Genomic DNA, 21,368 nt, shown 5'->3' on the forward strand with positions numbered 1-21,368 from the left:
ACCCCCTACCTTTCAATTCACCCTTCAATTGAACTAATCACACGTTAATTTCGATTATTAATCAATAAAAGATCCAGGTCTCGGACGCGTCTGAAAACTTGTTCAATATGCACGAGTCAAATAGTCAAATTTTAATTTCAACATTTTAACCACAATGTTTTATTTTATTTTATTATTAGATATATGAAATTAAAATATCGAAAAATAATTTAATCAGTTAGACTAGACTGGTAAGATCGAGGATCATTTTTCTGGAGCTAAATATAAGAAAGATAAATGTCTAAAAAATACATATAAGAAAAGATAAATTTAAAAATTAGATACTAAATTTCATCGACAAAATGAAGGCCTCTTTATTTGTTTACAATAAAAAAATCAGAAAATTTTGTAGTCTACGATCAAACTTTTATACTACACAAATAGAAAAAAGTACATACATATTTTTTTAATGAGATTAGGATTCAAATATGTATATATATATATATATATATATATATATATATATATATATAAGATAAGACCTTTATTATGATTGACAGTAAGACCTAATATATTGTATATACAATATACATACATATTTAGTAAGAACTAACTTTGGTCATTTATAAATGAGAGTGAAAAAATAGCTTTTACCACGTATCAAATTTTTAGCCTGGGAGTTGCAAAGGGGCGTCAGAAAGCCGCGCATGGATAGCTAATTGTCATCGCTTCGCTCGGACATAATATTTCGATTTAAATTTTAATGTATTTGTTAATGATTAAACCTCTCTAGCTTCACGTTGGAAACAATAACTTACTTCAATGTTAACTAGCATCCCATATGTCGGTAAAATATCGAAACGACCTATATTGTAGAAGTGGTTCAAAATCTGATCACAAATTTTTGACGGCCAAGAATTTCATTGAACTAACAGAGTGAAGCTAATAAAAACCGAAATTCAAGATTTTAATTTTACCATATTATGTATACAATGTTTTTTTTTTTAATAAAAATGTAGGTTATCGAAATATTGATCTCATCTATCTTGACTATACGTATTTTTCGAATGCTTAAAAAAGTAAGTTTTTTTCTAAGCTTTTAAAGTAAATTTTGTTCGAAAGGAAACACTCTAGAATGTTAATTGGTAGAATTTGATAAGGATTCCACGGCGATTACTACCTACGATATCTGTATCATAGTTAGCGATAACGCTCATATTTGATTGGATAATTCGCTACAAAGAATCTTTGAGTCGACGAATCATTTTGTCATTTAATAATATTAGACAAAAACTAGACTACAATTGACAAAAGCTTATAATATACAACAGCATTTTACAATATATCCAGTACCTGAAAATCCTACTAGCTACTACCGAAAATACACAACTGATTTACTGATAGATCGATTCGTCTATACATGACATTACTGACACATAACGTTGTGCTACATTGGCTCAAATTCATTTTATTCGTGATGTGCGGTGTGATACGATGTCTTTACTTGCACCCTTATTTTTTTTTAATGCCACCTCTTAGGGATATAATGTTGAAGTAGCAAAAGATTTTAAGTGCCTTATTATTTGCATTGCCACTTGTACAGTCAATTTAACTTTAATTAGATGAATCGAATTGTTAAATAGACGATTACCACCAAAAATATGATAATATCTTCAGCCACCAAGATCAGGGTAACATTTGAGAGTTTAGAGAGGCGATGTTATATAAGTTTTCCGTTTATTATTATGAAAGTAGTACATACAACGTTATTATACCACTTAATGACGATACAAATTATGCCACCTAAAACGTTTTGTTCTATTTATTTTTCTATTTTTTTTCTGATATATCTAAGATCAATAAGATTATTTTTGAATGATTACAATACCTCACAGAAGAATTAAAGTTTAGTAAAAAAAATTGCAAGACTAACTTTGTGCATTATTTATTTATTTAAACAGTTTTAACTCTCTACTGAAAACTTAAGTTTCTGGCACATATGTACATATGTACGTATGTACGTATGTCCTTCAGGCTTTTCTGAAAGCACTTACAGAGTCCTTAACACAGAAGTTAAAAATTACATAAAATTCAGCCTGCAACAAAGCAACAGATCAGTTAAAAATATCGACTGCTCCAAAGTAGCACACATTCTCGCAACCTTTTGGACAATTTACTTTCAATTAACGAATCTTCAGCCCGAGCTCACTCCATAACGGAATCGATCGACGCTAGATAAGAAGTCAACAATTACACACAATAAAGCCATCTATAAACAGAGCTATTTCGAGTCATTACGAGTTGTAAAATATACATAATTAAAACAATTATCATAATTTTTAGTGTTGCGTTGGAAACGTTCCGTATGAGGGCCAAGAGCGTATTGTTATACCATTATATACGTATACACTTTTTTTTATATACGCACACATACACACTTCGGTTGTGCTTTTATTGTGAATAATTCTACATTTGTAGTGTGGATTAATGATGTAAATTGTTTTATTACCTCGCATATAAAACGTAATTATGTAAAGACTCGGCTCGTTTGAATATGTATGTATGCAAGTAAGTATATATGTATGGATACAGCAATGGCGAATGTCTCCGCACAATATCTCGCTTATTAGAGACTCGTTAATGCCTGTTTATAATGACTTGTAAATATCTAAACACGCATGAAGACACACTGTTGTGTGCCGCTTGACCCAGTTCACTCCTGTGGACGGCTTCGAAGGACTTCGCCCCCTTCTGAATGCTGAGGATCTAACGATATAAGGATTACATAAGTGCATACATCTGATGCACCATTTTTTACAGTTTGGATGATTTTATTTATAGTATAACGGTTCTATTAACTCATTCTGTCTGCATTGTATCAAACCAAGACGATGATCTTGTTACTAGCTCAAGTCGACCCGAGAGTCGATTACCAGAAAAATGGCAAGCAATGTTGTTCTTAACCAACTTGTCAATGCTATGTATGTATTTACATATGTATATCAAAGGTAACACAGAGCAACAAATAAATCACGTTTTTTTCTTACCGGAGTGAAAATTTATCAATATTTTTTACGTTTGACCCACTAAGTTCGAATATGATAATGATTTTTGGCTTTTGTAGTCTTCAACTCAAAATCCAGTATATGAGTCAAAATCCAAATATAAGTATTAGAATCAATAGTCTGGTGTTTTTCTACTGATTTTGATTTTTTTTGCTTTAAATATGTACCTAATAAGTATTCCGCGAATTTTAAAAGTCAAAAATATATTTTTTTACCCATTTTTTTTCTCTATCTATAATGCATTACTTGGCATAGTTCTATATTTCACTTCGTTTACAAGGGTTGGTTTTAAATTTCAATATTTTTTTATTTTATCTGGACGTACTAATTCAAGCGGTAAATTATTTTAAATTACAATATGAAATGTTCTAGACGGGGCCGTTCATCGCTCGTAATTGAACGTGAGCGAGTGAGATGGGGTGATGTGCTCTCCATTCTTAATTTCGCTCTTGCATCATGCATACAACAAAGTTTTTAACTAAATTTAAAATAATTTACCAATCGAATTGGTACGTTTAGAAAAATTGACATAAAAAAACCAATCTTTATAAAGGTGGTTAAATGAAAAATTTGCGAAAAAGCTCAAAATATTATGGAAAAAAAATTGTAAGAAAAAAGTATATTTTTTACTTCGTTAAAAATTCGTTAGATTATATGTACGTATAAAGATCAAAATCAATACAAAAAACATCCGACTATTGGTTTCAATACTCACTTTTGGCACAGAAACACTAGATTTTGAGCTAAAGACTGCAAAAGCCAAAAATCTGTAAAAATTGCGCTTTTTTTTTTTTAACGCTCATATCTCATAAACGAGAAAAAAGAAACAAAAATCATTTTTATTACAGATTGAATAAACTCCACCCCCTTGTTTTTACTCGGTGTAATTAGCAATTATGTTAGATAGTCTGTCTACGAAGTTTTGCACTTCTGTGAAATTGTGATCCAAATGAAAGCCGCTTAAGTCGAAAGCCAACATAACAGTTGAAACAATGGTGACAGTTATTCTCCAGATAAAAGAATAGATATGTATGTCTAATCTGAGCGTTCTTTTTTATCCACTCATTATAAACGAGAGCACATCGTATATGTGATACAATAGGCTAGTTCAAATTAACGCTAATTTAAGCGATCGTTCTACCTCATTAAACACGATGACAAAAAAGGAGGATGTATGCACAATTGTACGAGCGTCCTTCATGCTTGTTTTACGACACATTCTACGTATAATGTACTATAAAATCAAACAAAGAAATATAATTATACTTTAATTATGTGTATTCGTAGAATTATGTTGGCGTTTATGTCAATTAATACTTACCGTGCCTCGATATAATTAGGCTCGATAGACAATATATGTAAAATGGTCTTAATGGTGTATTTAATTTCAAGTGTGACCTTTCTACGTTTGCCACAGCGAAGTTACTAGGAATTGAATAGTAGAAAGGTATGAAATATTTAATAAATACCTGCTAATACTACTCAAAGCAGCCGCCGCAGCAGACACTGATTGGTTTCCGCAAGATCCGTTAATTCCATTCACCATGCCCTCTCGCTCTCTTTCCCTTTCCCTTTCTCGACTACTCGCCTTCTCCCGGTCTCTACCCATATCTCCCATATAAGATGGCTCTCCGTGGCTGTTTTGCGATGAATGGTGATACCCCAAAGAGTCTCTGTCTTTGTAGTGCCTCTGCTGATGATGCTGGCTCGAATGATCCGACCAGTTGCTCGACGACGAGGGCGAGTGCTGATTGGATTGGAGCTGATTCGTCAAAGTAGATTGGGGAACCGTCTGAAGAAGGGAGTGCTGACTTCCAGCATGTAAATGGGGTTGGGGTTGCTGCTGCTGCTGCTGCTGCTGCATAGCCTGAAGAATCTGCTGAGCTCCCACACCACCGTTCGCCAGCAGACCAGGAAGTGCTGACGGATTCAAAAGTGCGTTCGTCAAAGCAGCGTTTGCGCTTTGGTTCAACAGATTGTTTCTTATCGAAGCGTTAGCAGTGGGGTTGTTCAACAGCTGATGGGGTTGAGCCATCGCCTGCAAATTGGCCAGAGAAGTCGAGACCACTTGGCCATTGTTCAGCGCCAGATTAACCATTTGGTCACTGGAGTTCACGTGGTTCACTGGAATCGTCAATATCGTTTGGGTCGCAATTCCTGTAAATCAAATGCAAATATTTAAGTAAAGCTAACAATGTCTCTTGAGTAGGTTAATCTGTTGATTTTGTACCTTGAGAAGTGGGTATGAGGAGTTGAGCTCCTTGGATTCCCTGGACTAGATGACCCGATGCAAGTATCAGCTGAGGCATTGGTGAAGGTAGTGTCGGCTGGAGAAGACCAGCTCCAGCTCCAGCTCCTGCAGCTCCATTAGCTGTCGCAAGTCCTCCTAAAAGAATAGTAATACAATAAAAATACATTCAATTTATTTTATTTTATTTTTATTCATAGATGTACATATATACCAGGAAAACATAACAGGCAAAGCCCAATGCGCTTTAAAATTCAAACAATTAAACAGTATCATAGAGACAGAGTGGGTAACATTTTATAATATCAGAAAATTCGAGATGTCTATAAACTCGATTTGCAAGAGATAAATAAGATATATTTTATATACATATATTATATATACAATAATACATAAAAGAAACAAAAAATATGTATCTATGTATGTATATTAATTGAAAAATATATAAAAATTTCAAGCATCACAGTGAAAGATTCAGATGTTTTAATGCTCTCGGTATATGTAAGTACATATGTACATAATATTACATTACATATCGGATCAGAGAAGTTGAATATATTAAATTACTATCCAGAGCAATTTTTTTATATTCGATTTTTTATGCATGTGTAGCAATCATTTCAAGCTCATTAGGCGCATTCCATACGAGTCAAAGCTAAAAATCATCAAAATTAATACCTCCAGTATGTATGTATGTGTATGTAATTTATCTATAATTGTATATAAATACATGTAATAGGATAAATTATATGACAAACTATAGAAATATTTTGCAAAGTAGGAAGTAGGCGATAATAACAGGAAACAGTTAGAAAGTAGTGACAGATATGTATGTTATTATAAATATACTAAATAAATAAATAAAAGTTTCCTAACATAAATACTTATTTAAATTAGATTCAAACTTCGAACGAAATTATCCCACGCTCAAACAACTAATTATAATAGCTAATTTTCCAAAACAGTCCCACTATCGCAATACATACATACCATTCGATAAGCAGTGAAATAATTAGGCCAAAAAAAAATGCAGATAGACCAATAATACACCAAAATAAAACCACAAGTCGAAACCGCAGAAGCCTGTAATGAGACTTAATAAGACCGATAATATATTCCCGGTATATGTATTATATGCAGCGAAAAAAAGTAATTACACACGAATTCGCTGATAACGTCTGCGTAATTGTGCATTTACAATCACCGCGATAGGAATGTAAGAATGTACATTTTTTCAGTTATGTTTAAACAAGATTGGGTTCACCTTCGAGGTGGTGAGGTCTCGAAAGTTTGACTATCCCTGAGGTTCATTTTCGCGGCGCGACACTAATTGTTTCGACACAAAGACGAGGTTCGCTCGAACCGAATGACCTTTCGGGCTCTAATAAAATATTTAAAATAAATTTGGCCAATTGGAAATCGTTAACTGGCAAATATAGACCGCCACTAATGAGCCGTGTCGTAAAACATCGAAACGTTCATTCTTCCATCGTAAATCATCCTTATATAGCGGAGAGACAAGAGAGAAAACATTCCGAAACGAACCGGCGTTATTGTGTATATATAAAAAATGCAAAAGACAGAAGCCGATGGTATAGTAAATATGTATAAATAAAATTTATATACAATGTTCGATGATAAATTGATAAAATTCTCAATATGTTACAGTAACATTACCAGTTGTAATATATTTTGACTTGTTTAAATATATCCCACGTAGTTATTTCATATGATATAATGACTGGTCAGAATCAGTCAATATGTAATCCGTTCTCTATTATATTCCATTACGTTCATCCACTTATTGAATATAATTCACAAAATTAAGACTTTTAATGTATGTATATTATTCACAATGCTTCTTTTCTGAAAATGTTACATGTCTAGTAATTTGAGTGACATTTTTATTTTGAACACAATCTCGGGGCTATTGTAATATGAAACCGAAATGTAAACAAATATTAAGACATTGTTGAATCCCAAAGAATTTTGTAGACAAATCTGTACTGTCAAAGCTTATATAATATAAGTTATATGTAATTACTGACGAGCACCGTTGAAACTGTTAATTTACTAGTTAATTTGTATTCAAATGTGACTAACCTAAAATGCGAGATAAAACATATATAACAACTGGTAATACACTTTGACGGTAACGTATGTACATAAAAAAGACATATTCCTTCTTAAAACAATTTATACTCTGATGTAATTTATTTATTTTAAACAGACCATTGTAAATAATAATTTTAAGTAATAATTTTACGCATGGAAATGTTACAATCTTAGCAAAGGTTTTTATAAGAAGAAATAACCTTAACAAATTAATCTAAATTAAAATAAAAACTCGCAATAAAGTAATAAAATTCTTTTAGAAATACATTAAACAATTAAAATTGCCGGTTTTTATGAAAGTGGAATAAGTAGGTTCGTCAAAAAAGTCTTATAATTTGTCTAAAAGTATCTTCCAACATTTTTAACCTGTTTCCATCGTTCAAACGATTTATGGATATCATTATCCTGATCAAAATGTATCCTAGTCGAAAAATAGCAAATTAAATATGCTATTTTATTACACAATCGTCTATTTGATTTTCATTAATAACTATATAACCAGCAGCATAGCTCAGTGATGACGCTTTCAACTGAGTGGTCACAGGCTTATTCCCTGGCCCGATGCTGCTGGCCAGACCTAGGATCAGTCACTCCAGGTCGATTGTGAGAGTTTGCTAATTTATCTGATTTCATTGAAACGGTTCCAACAAATTTAAAGCCTGTCCCATTTGTAATTTCTCAAAAATTTGAGTTGATATCATCTCGAATTTTTTAATATATACATACATAAATTGCCTTACAATATTTGTCAAATTGGTCCATAGATGCTCTGTAAAAATTGAAATTGGCAGGGTGCAATGTACTTTTTCTGATAAACCTTCCTGGTATTTTATACATATGTATAAAAATAAAATAAAACATTTCAATTGAATTACTAAGTTTTATCCTCACATTTATAAGCAATCAACCCAAATTTTATTTCATTTTTGCCTCAATTCTACTATTCCAAAAAAAAATCATTCTTTTTAGTCTTGTTTTCTACCCATATATCTAACTGATACCATATCTATTTAATTTAAAACGCATTTTATAAATTCTTCAACACAACAACTCAATTGTATTCTTGGGAATAAGACGTTATTTTTCCGTTACGCTTATACTATAATTTTTCCAATTATCTTTAATGAATTGATTAATTGCGTGTAATTGTTCTAATTATCACATAATTTACTCTCATTTATAACTACGCCGTTGACGCAATTTTAAACGATCGCACTTAAAAACAAGGATTATACTGTAATTTACTGGTGAAAAGCACACACATTTAAAAGGTCGAAAAAAAATAGCAAAAGAAAAAGCGAATAAGAGTAAACTGCCACTTTCAGTTAACGAATCTTCACTTTATTTATTATGCTAATTGATATTAAGCTGAAACTTATATGAAATTTCATTTCAATACGATGAACATCGAAAATCAAAAGTAAAATAACTGATTTCGATTGAAATATAATAAAAATATTAAAAAAATAAGAGACCTATGGGGGAAAATACTACATCCGGTCGACTTTCAGGTGAATTCAGTTCAGAATAATCTTGAGGTCGAATTTTTTCATGATTACAAAACTTCACATATTGTTATACATATGTAGGTAGGTACATACCACACATAAAAGGTGAAAATTTTAAGCGATTCTGAAAACATACTCTGTTTCACAACTGCATGTTGTCTTACACTATGAAATCATATAATTAAAGGTTATGATAATAATTGATTTAACTTTACCATTGGCAGCTACGCTCAGGTTGAGCGGTGAAGTGAGTGTCTGGGCAGGGGCGGCAGGTTGAGCGGCAAGACCCTGCAAACTGGCTGCCAACTGGGACATCTGTTGTGACAGTTGTGGCAGCCCTGCTAAACTTTGAAGTCCACGGAACATTCCAGCCACTAAAAAAAAATCAAAACAGAAATATTTTCAATCGAAGTTTTGTAATTTGTATTGACATTTAGCCTAAATCTCTTGGAATAACTAGTGGTTTCACATTTGTCTTCTGGAGTGGAATGAATCGAAGAAAGTAAGAATAGATAATGATTTCTGGTGATGCCAATTTTATCTCAACGGTTATTGTCAGATAAAAAAGTTTAAACAAAAAATAAACCAATCTGGACAATATATGTATAATCATCCAGATCTTGATAACAATGATGGACATATTCGATACCATTGAGAAAGCGAACGAATTTTTAAATCTGGAATGTGATCTTCAACTGATAAACAATTGCTCAACTATTATACATAGTATCGATCGAATTTTATTAAATTAAACTTCATTATACTATAATAATCAAGTTTCAATTAGTAAACGCGAAATCGAATACTTGCTTTGATGCTACTTTTTTTAATGTACTAATTAATAAAAATTTACTCGATTTGATAATTTGACATTTAAGAATACTTTCTATAATATTTTAATAAAATTTATGAAGAATAATACCAAAAAGGTAACAGATAATTTAATATCAAAGTCGACTATTAATACTAATGCTCCAAATGTGAAATCTGTTTGTCTAAAACAGGAAATTTGATAAACTAAAATTTGTTATAAATGTACAAACATGTTTACTCATTATATAATATGTACCAAAAATAGATTTAGAATGATATTGAAAACTATAATCAGACTTTTAATTTAGCCGATTTTAATATAAATAACTTAAAAATACAATGAAATTGTAACGAAAAGTTTTTTTTCAGTCGATACATTAACTCTTTTCAAACCTACATTCTCGTCTTAATTTATTTATTTATTTATTTGGAAAATTTACAGTTTATTAAGTTACATAGATTGATAGTAAAAAAATATAATTATGTTAAGTAAACCATTAATAATTTTCACATATAGGTAAAAAAAAGAAAAGCTCAAACATTTAAAATAAGAAACAAAAATGATAATAGAGTAAGATAGTTAAAGAAAACAAAAAGAAAAAAAAATAGAAATAACAGTATAATAAAAATATCAAAATAATAAGAATAATAATATGATAAAAATTATGAAATAATAAAAAAAATAATATATAACAAAAAACAAAAAGACAATTATAATATCTATCAATCTGTTAGTACATATTTATTTGTATACATTTTATGTATGTATGTATGTATGCACATACATATATTATTAAGAATTATTTTTTTCTACACAAAATATATAATTATATATGTATGTAGTTTCAACTTCAAAAGCTCAATTTTACAACTTATATATGTATGTATGTATTCACGATACACGTGTAAAAATACAAAAAAATATGTATGCAGTATTTTTTTAATGGTTATAAATTTGGCAAGAATTATTACATACAAGCATTGTACATAATATCTGGATGTACTTAATTTTAATTTCAATTTTATTCATATAATTTAATTCATCAAAAATATACGATCTTACAAAATGCTGATATTGCGTTTTGTTCGTCGGAATATATTGTACATATGTACATAAATTTCATACAGACGGGCTTGATGCAATCGTTAATATTGTATGTAATGATACACTAGTGCAATTATTTACATACGCACTGTAATAATTCTAGAAAAATACCCTTCAACATAATGAGTGTAAATTTCACGCTGGACGACCATGAAATAATTCGAGAGGGGAGACGTGTCCGAGCAACCCCTGGACAAAATGTTCGACACGCACTTGTCGCCATGCGTTGTTATCGCGTCTGAATTAACTTTGTACCAACTCACTAGAGCCATTTATGTCGTGGTCTCCTCCCCGAAGTGGTTGTGGTTGGGGTACTGGGGGTGGTCCAGGAGAACTCCTCGGAGGAGGACCGGGAGAGCCTGGAGATCCTGCTGCACTCGAACGTTCCGACTCTTGCTGCAACAAAAAGATAGACACAAATTAGAAATTGCGAATCAGTGATGTAGTTTGAATTGTACCTATAGTACTTGGATATTGAATACGTTGGGTATTTCTAAGGTTCGGATTCGAATACGATTAGGTTTCGATGCTTCTTCGGACTGTTTAAGGTGAATTATTTGAAATGTGATATAAAACTTGGGGTAACGCATAATATATATTATAACCAAAATACATATAAAAATCATTCTATGACAGTATAAGTATGACCAATAATCATACTAACACACTTGTCAAGAGTCTCGGTGATTACAAAAAAATGTCTATACCCTTCAGGTATAAACACAGATAACCTAAACACAATCTGCTTTAGATCGTCGACTACAGAGAGTTTTTAATTAATATTATGTATTAGATGTATTATGAGCATTTATAAGAATTGTAAAGAGGTTTTTAAGCTCTTTTTCCTATTATGCTGCACATTAACATTATAATAATATAATACTATGATTACTAACAAAATTAAATTAAAATTTTAAAATAGAAAATGATCAGTAGATCAGTAGCTATTAAAATAGATATACATACATAAGATGTATTGTGAACATAATTTAGTAATAATAAAAAGCATTTAAATGTACATATTTTGCTCAACTAGCCAAAATTATGGCTCGGTGGTTGCGTTTATGTTTAGCACCGAGAGGTTTCCGGGTTCGATCCCGTGCTAATCTCTAATGCTGGTGGTGAGACTTGAATATTTGTGACTCCAAGTCTATAGTTTCCTATCGGAGTTTGCCAATTTATCTGATTTCATTTTTGAAACGGTTCCTCCTTCAAATTGGCAAAAACCATCCTGCCCGCTATGTCACAAATATCTGCATTTGATTTATGTACAATATGTAAAAATTTATGTACGAGTCTAAATCCATAGATTTCTCTGTGGATTCATTAATTAATTAATTGTTAATTTCGTGTTCTTCGGCTTTTCGGAAAACAAGCGATTTATGTAATAAAAATGCTGCAAATTTTGTAATTAATTATCTAGGAAGGCGCATTTGCAAATACCTGTTAGGCCTATTAAATTGGCAAAAACCATCCCACCCGCTATGTCAAAAATATCTGAATTTTATTTATGTTCAATATTTTAAAATGTTTGTACAAGTCTAAATCCATAGATATCTCTATGGATTAATTAATTAATTGTTAATTATTAATTAATTATGTGTTCTTCTGTCTCTTGAAATACAGTGATTTGTCTAATAAAAAATGCTGATATGTTTGTAATTAATTATCTAGAGAGGCGCACTAAATAGTACACTATTATCACTAAATTTGATAAAAGTTATTGACCATTTATTGAAAAAAATAACCGACCATTTCAATTGTTGCCTTTTTATTGGACAACATTGAGCAATTCAAAAGTTTCAAGCAATACAATATTTTATCTACATATATCGTACACTATAATCACTAAGCTTTCGTTAAAGTTACTGACCATTTATTGAAAAAAACTGACTATTTAAATTGTTGCCTACATTTGTGTCTAATTAAATATGAAACTACATATTTAGTCTTCGTATATGTTTAAGATATAAAGTATCATCATAAATAATTGGTTGTTGGTTAAATTAAATTGATTTATTAAAGAAAAATGTAAAATAAAGACAAATTAAACAATACCTTATATTTATATTATATTTTCAAATATAAAACGTATCTAAAATAGTCAAAGTTTTCAATATTCAATTTTAGTACAAAATGAATCGAATTATTAAAAATATTATTATTATAATAATAATAATAATAAAAATAATGATAAATTCATTAAATTATACAGGGAATTTGACGACTTTTTGAAGTCATAAATGCATTAAATCATTGCAACTTTATATCTTATAAACAGTTTCAAACACATTACGTACAATAAGGACTACAATTATATAATTTAAATTTAAACTTAGCTCACATTACAAAAATAAACAGCCGTTGGAAAAATCGCGAAAAGTTATAAAATACGAAAATAAACATTTTGTAATTCGCAAAAGCTACTTTAATATCAAATTTTCACACACAACTCGTATCAGATTGCCGACAATACTACATAGTATTAATCATACTCACGCAAGATAGTGTCATTACTCGGCTTTATATCAACAACACACACGAAATATTAAAAAAAAAAAACACCGAAAACGATACACGATTATAAACACATCGTTAACGAACACACACACGACACTTTTAGAACACTATAGTTTTCGACTCTATTTTTTTTTTCTCAATTCAATTTAACAGCCGACCAATGCACCGCATACACGTTCCCACTCTCAAAGCACGGCTCACACGACCGCTGTTTACGTCCATAAGTAATACACGCTCCGTACGGAATGAATGCACGTCATCAGTTTGAAAAATCAAGCCACCCCTTCTCCTACTCCGGCCACCCCAAACCCCATCACGTGCTACCCCCACCACCATCGATGCGTGGAGGTCGGGGGAGCGATAAAGGGGTGGTTCGGGGGGCGGGTGGTGTTCGCCAAAAAAAAAAAAACGAATGTGGAAAAAGGGGTGAAGCACACGAGCGTAGGTAGAGACTATACTCATTAATTTTAAAACGCCCGGTTTTTCAACCCCCCCCTCCTCGCGTGGGGGTTGTTCGGCCGGTGGGGTTAAATAGATTGGTCTGCACGCTCTCGCCCACCCATCCTCCTCCTTCTCCCTCTCATCCTCTCACATCCGGATGGAGATGGCCCGTGAGCGTTCTCAACATGTTCGTTGTGTCATTTTCGTCGCGGCGACTTTGCGACACTTCCGGTCTCGGCATACCGAAGCCGGAAGTTCAACTGGTGGTTTCGAACTTGGGAGCGGGAACTTGAGTCGTCTTTCGCTCCCAGTGAAATTTTCAATGTAAACAACGTTGACTTATGCGAAAAATGGTATAAGTAAAAATAATGGCACGTAGTTAAAATATTGCAATTGAAATTCTTTCATTATATACATAGGTACTAGCTGAATCCGGCATGTGTTGCAATGCCACAATAACGCATGCAATTCCCGTTCCCGTTTGTCGGAAAAACGCAGGCAGCGAACACATTTGAAATTATTGGGTTGCAATGACACTCATTCCCGTTTTTCCCGTTTCCGTTCCAATTTTTGGGCGATTTTTTTTCACAGTAATCTGCAACCGGATAGTAAACTAAACCGTCAAATACAACTAATCCTGAAAGTTCCATCGTAATCGGTTCAGTGGTTTAGAAGCTATTCGAGACACACAGACAGACATTAATTTTTATATATGTATATAGACATAAGCCGTTATATATCAAAGTGGCAAAAGTCCAATTTTCAGTTCCAAAAACACTATTTCTGTTCGAATTAATTCACAAATTGGTATCACTTTGTTTAATTCGATATTTCCAGAATCGCAGAAAAGTAGAATAAACGTATTACAGGCCACCAGTTTTTTTAAATATTATTAAATGCAAAATACTATATTTACTGTTTTGCGAGATATTTCTCGAAATATAGAAAATATTACTTATGCCACTTTCAATTATAACGGCTAATATATACATCAGTTTTCACATTGTACATATATATTTCAAGTATATTTTCTTAATGATATACCTTCGAAAAATTATAATACTTCAGGCATATTGATTGAAATAAGAGTCTTTTATATATTAAGGTATTTTTTGCTTATATCATATGTACATATTAATAGTAATAAAGTCTTATAATTTCATCAAAAATAAGAATTATCAAGATTTTATTGGGTTTGAATCAAATAAAGATAAAAAATTTGTAGGCAACTACATATGTATGTACATATGTATTATATGCAGGTTTTAAGAGAAATGATCTAGTTGTTAATTATAATATTTAGCCTAAATTCTAATTACATATCCTCAATATTTCAACAATATTTATTTATGTGTGATTTAAGTTTATAATTAAAGTCATATATTTTTACAATACGTTTCAACGCCTCTCAAGAAATTTGACTAAATTTTGAGAAATTTATATTAAATTAACTTTGCGTTAGCAAATTTGAACAGGAGACAGTTAATCTGTATTTTACCAGCGGCTACAGAAATACTTGAAAACTATTAAATTCCAGAACGTTTTGATTTGTTAGCAAACATTCTATTTACTTTGCGGTAAAGATTTTGATTTTCATTACAACAAAATTTAATTTGTAAATAAAATATTTAATCTATAATAAACTACTACTATGTTCCATTCACTAACTACATATATTTTTGAAATAAGACGTGTTAAATTTAATAAATACTTTTATAACACATGTAATTATCGTCTAAATATAAAGGCTTTGTTTATAATTGTACATCCATAGTCGCGCAAATAATATATATTTTAACTCCTTATTATATTACCTCGTTGAATCATAATTACACCGATATTGAAAATAAATCATTTATTTAAACTAATAACGTTCTCGAACGAGATTGCAGTAGTAACGTTTTTCTTCGATTTTCAAGGCCTTAATAGATATTAAAATTTTCCCCGCTGAAAAAAATTGGCCTTAACATTATTAAATGTTATATTATAAAAAATGTTTTTTTTATTATTTGAATATAAATAATCTGGAACGTAATTTACAGAACTAAACAATTCAAATTCAAATTTAATAATCTTATCAAAAAAAAAAACGATTACAAAAGTTATAACAATTTTAAATTGTTTAGAAGCATCCACTTACATTACCACTATTAAAAAGAAACGCAATTAAATTCTTTCTCATATGCTTATAATACAATATTATTATTAAATGTATGTAATGTAATCAGCATATTCAATATTTTGATAATTTATGCATTGAGTATTTTCTAAGAAAACGTTTTGAAAATTCGACCCACATATGACGAAGAAATAAGGCAAACCGTTTAGCTCGATCAGAAATGTGAAGCGAAAGTGTTAATCATCGTTTTGTGCCAAAAACGACATTGCTCTCGAGATGGCGATGGGAGGATAGCTGTGGGGTGGTTGAAAAACGGAAAGTAAAAAGAGAAAGAGAGGGACAAAAAGAAAACCGCATTGTTTCCGACGATGAAAATCTCGTAGAGGAAAATCGGGAAAACAAAAAACAAGCACAAGGATAACTAACCGACTCGTCCTGGCGTTAGAGTGTGAAGCTGGCCTAAACAACAATCCGACGATGAGAAGCGCTGCTCGCGGACGGGTGCTCGAAGGGGAAGGGGAGGGTAGATTTTTTTCGAGCCGGGGTGGCGGTCGTATGGTGGTCGGGAAGGGGTTGAAGGGGTGGCGGGACAGCGGGCGAACGAGTTGAAAAAAATATAATTAAAAATCGAAAAAAGGGGTCGATTGTGAAGCACCCACCCCCCCATTCGCCACCCACCCACCTATAAGCCACCCCCGTGTCCTCATCCTCCCCATTTCCACCCCCTCGATGGCCGGCCGTGTATCTGCGCACATCTAATGGAAATACGGACGGTTTTTTCCACTGTCAAAGCTTTAAATTCACGGCGCCGGCCATTATCTATCTGCGCGATAGCCCGAATGCCGTTTTCGGCGGATTTTTTCATTTTTTTTTAGATTTTATTTTGTTTTCCCGCCGATTTTTGTTTGGTCGGTTTGCTTTCGTCAATTTGCCGATGCGACGCTTTTTCTGCGATTCAAATTGTCGACGCGTATTCCTAACGAGGTTCGAAGCGAAGCGAACGTAATATGGAAGTTCTGGATTGTCTCGCAATCACCATTGAAGTGCTATAACAAAATTATACTATTGTAGTTATGACTCAATGCCTAGTACTAACAGCATTTTAAAATGTGTCGCATAATTATTAAATTCAGATTAATATATAAATAAATTCCGGAAACGGTGAAAAGCGGTAAATTTTCATAATAAAATAATTTTATTTTTATTATTACATAGATAAACTCCAATGCGCCTTACTAGAAAATTAATTACAAACATTGCATTGCATTTTTCATTACATTAATCGCTGTATTTCTAGAGGCTGAAGAACACGAAATTAACAACTAATTAACTAATGAATTAATCCATAGAGACATCTATATACTATACTATGCTTGTACATACATTTTAAATGTTGTATGTACATAAACCAAATTCAAATATTTGTGACATAGCGGGTATGATAGTTTCTACCAATTTAATGGAGGAACTGTGAAATCAGATAAATTGGCAAACTCTGATAGGAAACGATCGACTTGAAGCCACAAATATCCAAATCTGACCAGCAGCATTAAAGATTAGCACGGGATCGAACCCGATAACCTCTCGGTGCTAAACATAAACGCAACCACTGAGCCATACTGGTGGCTAATATTACAACACAAACAAGATACATATGTATTTCAATTGATTTTTTTATAAAAATATATACTTATTTTAATTAACATAATAGAAGAAATAAAACACGATTTTAACTGAACCAATAGAAACATTCTAGTCGAATTAAGCGGTTAAATAAAAAACATTTTTGATAGAATATTTGCAAGACTAAACGACGGCGATGACGATTTAATGTCGGGGCAGTTGACTTTCCTGATTCAATTCAGTGAAGTAATAGCAATATTGAGACACACTGTAATCAACTCTTTAGTTTTGCTCGATGAATTGGGAAGAGGAACATCTACATATGACGGATCTGCTATAGCGGCTTCCGAGGTGGAAGAGTAGAGTGGCTTGAGTTGTCACACAGTGTTTTCAACTCATGTTTTGTATATAATCATTATGTGTAATGATGTTATTTGGTACTTTTGTACAAAATATTAATCACAGGTGTCGCCTTGGGCAACCTGTAGCGGCACCTATGGTCGGGGTTAATATATAAAGGATAAATAAATATGTAGACACTTTTTTTGTTGTCAATGTTTTGAAAAACTATTGTAATGCTGTATGTTTCCGTCTTCAATAAATAAGTAATCAACCACATGTGAGTGATAATTTGCTTAGTAAAGTACTCGACTTTGTTACTGAATTTTTTTTATCGAATAAAAATTATTTTTTCCTATCCAATTTTTGAATTACATTGACACAAAAAGTAAGCTTCAAAGCTTCAAATTATATACGTAAATATGTGCACAAAATGAGTAAAAAAATGTAATCTAGAAACGAACCACACTTTTGCTCGATTCATCTGATGGATTGTACATATTTTGTGGTAAACAAAAAAGGCTTATCAATTGGGAGAAAAGTTACTCTTCGTTAAAGTCTATGCCATAGACAATATGGGCATCTACATATGTATGTATTATACAATATAAGTAGTAGCCCAGAAAATTATACAAGCAACTAAGGAATTTTGTGGCCGATAAATTGACAAATATTGTGATGAGTGGTCTCCTCTAGAATTGAAAATCAGAGTTTGCATAGTGTCAAATTAGTTAAAATAAGGCATTAATTAAAACAATGTAATTAATGTATCATGAAGAAAATCATGTTTTTAATATATTATAATATTTATCCAAAAATAATAAAATACTCTCGTCAGATTTACGTAGGATGTATAATATCTGCGAAGTGTAGAAGGCGTGAGTTTCAACATCAACCTCATATTGGAATTCAATTAATTACAGAATCGTAAATTTATAATCAAAACCAAGATGAATACTACATATTTAATGGTGCGTAAAATAAATGCATTAATTTAACGACAATGAAAAATTAAGCAAATACAACTGAAGTGGGTCAAGCAGGTTAAGTGCGTGGCCTTATTAAAAATAATAGTTGGTCATAAAATAAAATAAAATACACGCAAAGGAAAGGGTACGATTGAATGAATACCTTATACTTGAATTCAAATTTGAAAGTGATAAAGTAATGAAATGTGTAGGCCTCGAAAAATTACAGGCGTTGTCAGACTCATTTGATCGTTTATGGCATATTTGATGGATGCAAAGATTAATTAAAAATAAAAATAAAATTTCGATTTCATTCTGCATTGGTCATATATACATATATATGTACATATGTAGCTTTGTATAAACTTCTCAATGTGTAACTTTCGATAATTACGTTTTGCGTCGTATCGATTCCTTCATTACATTGTTATCCTAATCACTTTTTAATTTAACTTTTATTACGCTTAACTCTTGAGTAGGATGTATTATGAAGTAAGTACTGCGGTAAAAAGAATTTAAAATAAGTTACGCACTTCAGAACCGTCCATATTTTTTGCTGATTTAAAATGTGTACTTTAAATTTTACTTACGTTTAAATTTTTACATATGATTACATACTTTAATTAAGGGTTCCATTGTCGCCGTTCGATGGTTGAATTAACAATGTAACAATGTCTCGTTATAAAATAGCTTTCAGCAAGCTTATGTTTGTATAAAGAGAGGTTTATTTTTAATATTTGGTCATTTGAATTGGGGTGAATTAAATAGAAATACATTAAATTGATAAAGGAAACGCCTCCTGTCAATTTTGTGTCATCTTATTATGCCGCTCTTCAATTGAATCTATTCTGTAAACATGTCCGCCCATTCACTTTAATTTAGAACGAATAATAATTCTCGTATCAAAAAACTAATGGAATTTCTTTTAATAATAATCTACATGACTAAAATATAATTGACTTGCCTTTGAATAATTTTAATTCAATTTAACTAATACGAAAAAAAAAAGATGAAACGCATTCCTAGGTGGCAATCGTTCCCTTGATATAAGTGAAAGCCCATTATACAAACTTGGCGCTTAATTTAAACGCGAGAGTAATTATCTCACTAATTTTCAGAAATTTATTATGTACAATATTTACATCACGTGACGCTTAGAAAAAAAAGGTATACATACCAACAAAGCACGCTCGTTTTCAATGGAAAAAGTTCGTTCGAAAAGGCAACTTGCAAGTTCGTGGAATTGAAACGTTAATTCCAGCATACAATGGTTAATTGTTATTTGTTTAATGGATCCATTAAGTTGAATAGAAAACGGAATTGGTCAAAAATTATGATAAGACCGTATATATGAGTGTGTTTTTCTGTTTTTTATCTATTCGTAAGATTAGACACGCGACATTACTCACGCACTAATGAAATATACCCAAAAGATATGTCCCATTGATGGTAATCATCTTTTTAACCATTATTAGAATGTACGTTTGAAGTTGTCGTACAGAGTAATGCATATACATACGAGTATGTACATACATGCAAGTATTAATTATAATTGCCGCATATATAATGATCAAGTTAATTATTAGAATTCCTCGAAATTCGTTTATAATTTAACTTTGTTCGTCATCGTGCGAAATAATAATTATATTCCGCATGTAAAAGGGTTTCGCCGTATAGAAAACATTTTGAAATGACGGTAATTAAAGGGTGTGTGATAATATGGTCGATGATTGTACACGCTTAAGTAGTATTTTTGTAGTAAGAACTCCCCTTCGATTTCAATGCATTTGTAGAGATGGCTGTAAACAGGGCTTTTGAAACTCACATTAAATTTGTTTTTGAAAAATAATGTATAAAACAATTAACCAAATTATTTAATACAATTAGGCTGGCGTATTCATATTCAATAGATGAGTGTAAGAAGACTATTTGAATACATTGAGAAGAAATTCAGAAGATCCTACGCTTAATCATATGTAGTATTTCAAAGACAATACAATATCTCAATCCAAGTACAATAAGACAAGTTTCACGTAAGCTGCTACATTTGTCATAGCTAAGTTATGATACTACAACAGACTTTACACATCGAGAGACAAATGTCTTGACCTCGTTTCTAAGAATCTTTTGCTAAATATAACTAAACTTGATTTGATAATTTGCTCAATGGTTAGCTGGAATTTGATGGACGATCTGCTTCCACTCTTCCCGGTTCTGTGCCAAGTTGAAGGCAGATTTAAGGGACGATCCTGTCAGATCTTTGATTTGGTCTGACCATCTCCTGGGAGACTGTCTTCTCACTCGCCTTCCTGTCAGCGTTCCGATGACTACTAAACTCTCCAAATTCTTCCTGACAATATGGAAAAAGTAGGAAATAACCCTTTTCTTACACGTTGTCTACATAGTCTCTATGAAACTGCCAGCTTTTTGAGGATGGAGATGTGTCTTGCGGTCCATGGCATGCATAGCATTCGTCTCCAACACCACATTTCGAATACATATAGCATGTCCCATTATCTCTTTTT

The 21,368-nt window shown here is 31.8% G+C and overlaps 1 protein-coding gene across 1 annotated transcript in view; it reads right to left on the reverse strand.

Annotated features, from left to right (window-relative positions):
* pdm3 (POU-domain protein pdm3) overlaps positions 1-21,368 on the reverse strand; it is a 179,017-nt gene that overhangs the window by 10,593 nt on the left and 147,056 nt on the right. The window contains exons 4-7 of the mRNA XM_077439660.1: positions 11,097-11,229; positions 9,131-9,289; positions 5,275-5,430; positions 4,514-5,201 (exon numbers count right to left, since the gene is read on the reverse strand). Of these exons, the coding sequence (XP_077295786.1) occupies positions 4,514-5,201; positions 5,275-5,430; positions 9,131-9,289; positions 11,097-11,229 (1,136 nt within the window). The remainder of the gene's footprint in view (positions 1-4,513; positions 5,202-5,274; positions 5,431-9,130; positions 9,290-11,096; positions 11,230-21,368) is intronic.

This window comes from Arctopsyche grandis, chromosome 10 (assembly GCF_051622035.1).
Source record: "Arctopsyche grandis isolate Sample6627 chromosome 10, ASM5162203v2, whole genome shotgun sequence".
Lineage (NCBI taxonomy): Eukaryota > Metazoa > Arthropoda > Insecta > Trichoptera > Hydropsychidae > Arctopsyche > Arctopsyche grandis.